This window comes from Salvelinus alpinus, chromosome 14 (assembly GCF_045679555.1).
Source record: "Salvelinus alpinus chromosome 14, SLU_Salpinus.1, whole genome shotgun sequence".
NCBI classification, from domain to species: Eukaryota; Metazoa; Chordata; class Actinopteri; order Salmoniformes; family Salmonidae; genus Salvelinus; species Salvelinus alpinus.
In genome coordinates, this window is record NC_092099.1 from 45,073,557 (window position 1) to 45,077,771 (window position 4,215).

A 4,215-nucleotide genomic window follows, 5' to 3' on the forward strand; every position below is an offset into this window, starting at 1 on the left:
AATGTTAGTGGTGGCTGTTTAACAGTCTGATGGCCTTGAGATAGAAGCTGTTTTTCAGTCTCTCGGTCCCTGCTTTGATGCACCTGTACTGACCTCGCCTTCTGGATGATAGCGGGGTGAACAGGCAGTGGCTTGGGTGGTTGTTGTCCTTGATGATCTTTATGGCCTTCCTGTGACATCGGGTGGTGTAGGTGTCCTGGAGGGCAGGTAGTTTGCCCCCGGTGATGCGTTCTGCAGACCTCACTACCCTCTGGAGAGCCTTACGGTTGTGGGCGGAGCAGTTGCCGTACCAGGCGGTGATACAGCCCGACAGGATGCTCTCGATTGTGCATCTGTAGAAGTTTGTGAGTGCTTTTGGTGACAAGCCAAATTTTTTCAGCCTCCTGAGGTTGAAGAGGCGCTGCTGCGCCTTCTTCACGACGCTGTCTGTGTGGGTGGACCAATTCAGTTTGTCCGTGATGTGTACACCGAGGAACTTAAAACTTTCCACCTTCTCCACTACTGACCCGTCGATGTGGATAGGGGGGTGCTCCCTCTGCTGTTTCCTGAAGTCCACAATCATCTCCTTTGTTTTGTTGACGTTGAGTGTGAGGTTATTTTCCTGACACCACACTCCGAGGGCCCTCACCTCCTCCCTGTAGGCCGTCTCGTCGTCGTTGGTAATCAAGCCTACCACTGTAGTGTCATCCGCAAACTTGATGATTGAGTTGGAGGCGTGCATGGCCACGCAGTCGTGGGTGAACAGGGAGTACAGGAGAGGGCTCAGAACGCACCCTTGTGGGGCCCCAGTGTTGAGGATCAGCGGGGTGGAGATGTTGTTACCTACCCTCACCACCTGGGGGCGGCCCGTCAGGAAGTCCAGGACCCAGTTGCACAGGGCGGGGTCGAGACCCAGGGTCTCGAGCTTGATGACGAGTTTGGAGGGTACTATGGTGTTAAATGCTGAGCTGTAATCGATGAACAGCATTCTCACATGGGTATTCCTCTTGTCCAGATGGGTTAGGGCAGTGTGCAGTGTGGTTGCGATTGCGTCGTCTGTGGACCTATTGGGTCGGTAAGCAAATTGGAGTGGGTCTAGGGTGTCCGGTAGGGTGGAGGTGATATGGTCCTTGACTAGTCTCTCAAAGCACTTCATGATGACGGAAGTGAGTGCTACGGGGCGGTAGTCGTTTAGCTCAGTTACCTTAGCTTTCTTGGGAACAGGAACAATGGTGGCCCTCTTGAAGCATGTGGGAACAGCAGACTGGGATAAGGATTGATTGAATATGTCCGTAAACACACCAGCCAGCTGGTCTGCGCATGCTCTGAGGACGCGGCTGGGAATGCCGTCTGGGCCTGCAGCCTTGCGAGGGTTAACACGTTTAAATGTTTTACTCACCTCGGCTGCAGTGAAGGAGAGCCCGCAGGTTTTGGTAGGGGGCCGTGTCAGTGGCACTGTATTGTCCTCAAAGCGGGCAAAAAAGTTGTTTAGCCTGTCTGGGAGCAAGACATCCTGGTCCGTGACGGGGCTGGTTTTCTTTTTGTAATCCGTGATTGACTGTAGACCCTGCCACATACCTCTTGTGTCTGAGCTGTTGAATTGCGACTCGATTTTGTCTCTGTACTGGGACTTAGCCTGTTTGATTGCCTTGCGGAGAGAATAGCTACACTGTTTGTATTCGGTCATGCTTCCGGTCACCTTGCCCTGGTTAAAAGCAGTGGTTCGCGCTTTCAGTTTCACGCGAATGCTGCCGTCAATCCACGGTTTCTGGTTTGGGAATGTTTTAATCGTTGCTGTGGGTACGACATCGTCAATGCACTTCCTAATGAACTCGCTCACCGAATCAGCATATTCGTCAATATTGTTGTTGGACGCAATGCGGAACATATTCCAATCCGCGTGATCGAAGCAGTCTTGAAGCGTGGAATCAGATTGGTCGGACCAGCGTTGAACAGACCTGAGCGCGGGAGCTTGTTGTTTTAGTTTCTGTTTGTAGGCTGGAATCAACAAAATGGAGTCGTGGTCAGCTTTTCCGAAAGGGGGGCGGGGGAGGGCCTTATATGCGTCGCGGAAATTAGTATAACAATGATCTAGGGTTTTTCCAGCCCTGGTAGCACAATCGATATGCTGATAGAATTTAGGGAGTTTTGTTTTTAGATTAGCCTTGTTAAAATCCCCAGCTACGATGAATGCAGCCTCAGGGTGTGTGGTTTCCAGTTTACAAAGAGTCAGATAAAGTTCGTTCAGGGCCATCGATGTGTCTGCTTGGGGGGGAATATATACGGCTGTGATTATGATTGAAGAGAATTCCCTTGGTAGATAATGCGGTCGACATTTTATTGTGAGGAGTTCTAGATCAGGTGAACAGAATGACTTGAGTTCCTGTGTGTTGTTATGATGATCACACCACGTCTCGTTAATCATAAGGCATACCCCCCCGCCCCTCTTCTTACCAGAAAGATGTTTGTTTCTGTCGGCGCGATGCATGAAGAAACCAGCTGGCTGCACCGACTCCGTTAGCGTCTCTTGAGTTAGCCATGTTTCCGTGAAGCAGAGCACGTTGCAATCCCTGATGTCTCTCTGGAATGCTACCCGTGCTCGGATTTCATCAACCTTATTGTCAAGAGACTGGACATTGGCGAGTAGTATGCTAGGGAGTGGAGCGCGATGTGCCCGTCTCCGAAGCCTGGCCAGGAGACCGCCTCGTTTGCCCCTTTTACGGCGTCGCACAGGGTCGCCGGCTGGGATCAGATCCATTGTATTGGGTGGAAGGCAAAACACTGGATACGTTTCGGGAAAGTCATATTCCTGGTAGGAACGATGATGAGTTGACGTTAATCGTATATTCAGTAGTTCCTCCCGACTGTATGTAATGAAACCTAAGATTACCTGGGGTACCGATGTAAGAAATAACACATAAAAAAACAAAATACTGCATATTTTCCAAGGAACGCGAAGCGAGGCGGCCATCTCGTTTCGGCGCCGGATGCATCGGTTAGGCTACCGGTTACCGGCGCCGGTTAGGCTACCGGTTACCGGCTACCGGCGCCGGTTAGGCTACGTTTCTAAAGCCACATCCCTCGGCTATTTCCTAAAAGGTGGCAGATTTCCCCTTTAAGATCAGTGGATGACAGAGGGAATGTCTGTTTAATTTTTTTTATATTAATTGAGTCATTGAGCTACATGGGCCTACACAATCCATAGTTGAACATGTTTGATATTTTACAGATATTGTACCATTTTGTTTTTTTGAAAACAATTACATCTGGAGTTCCTTCACTCCTGTTGTTTTAGGGCCAAAATTGACCAATGAACAAGGAAACGTGGTGGACAAGTTCAGAGAGCATTTGGTTTGTTTATGCAGCTGAAGGCCGATATTGACTGTGACCTTCCAAATATTGTAAACTGAAACGTAGTTCCTACTTCTAGAGTGTGAAGCTAATATGTATTCTTTTGTCTGTCCACTGAAGGTAGACTGGTATCAGGCTGGAGCGGGAGCTGCCACGGCTGTGTGGAGAAACATCTGTTCTTCAACATGTCTGTCCTGCAGCCCGTGGAGCAGCTCTCTCTGGCACAGCTGGAAATCAAGTTCCATTGGGAAATTTGCAGCACACCAAGGTTCCTCCGGGGCCCACAGGCGCTCAGCGTGTCCCTGTACAAGGTGTTGCGTGTGACCCTGAGGGGAGCGAGCCACGAGGCCCACCGCAGGCTGGTGCTGTCCCAGTCGGTGCAGCTGGAACCAGAGGCCGGATCCCTCACCCTGGACCTCACAGCGCTGGCAGAGAACTGGCGTAAACCGGGTCATAACTACGGCCTGGTGCTGGAGCTGCAGCCACACCCCGTCCACACCCAGGCGACGGACTTCTTCATGGCCCGGAACCTGGCGAACGCCGTCCTGTTAGGGCCGACCGTAACCCTCCCAGAGTTCCATGCCTCCCTGGTGGTTGTATCCCTGAATCCACTCCAGTGCCGCTCTCGGCAGAAGAGGAGCGCCGTCTACCTGCCGGTTACACCCAGCAACGTGTGTAAGCCGCGCCGCCTCTACATCGACTTCAAGGACGTGGGCTGGCAAAAGAAAGATACCCAGGGGTCCCTGCTCATTTGCGTGAAAGTGCCTTAGGCATGCAGCAAGGAGGCATGAGGACTGCAGATGTGGCCAGGGCAATAAATTGCAATGTCCGTACTGTGAGACGCCTAAGAGCGCTACAGGGAGACAGGACAGACAGCTGATCGTC

At 51.5% G+C, this 4,215-nt stretch overlaps 1 protein-coding gene across 1 annotated transcript; it reads left to right on the forward strand.

Annotated features, from left to right (window-relative positions):
* Positions 1–3,338: 3,338 nt before the first annotated feature.
* LOC139538253 (protein DVR-1-like) lies at positions 3,339–4,215 on the forward strand. The gene is made up of 2 exons (XM_071340103.1): positions 3,339–3,363; positions 3,451–4,215. The coding sequence occupies exons 1-2, from the start codon at positions 3,339–3,341 to the stop codon at positions 4,098–4,100; spliced, it is 675 nt and encodes a 224-aa protein (XP_071196204.1). The 3' UTR covers positions 4,101–4,215.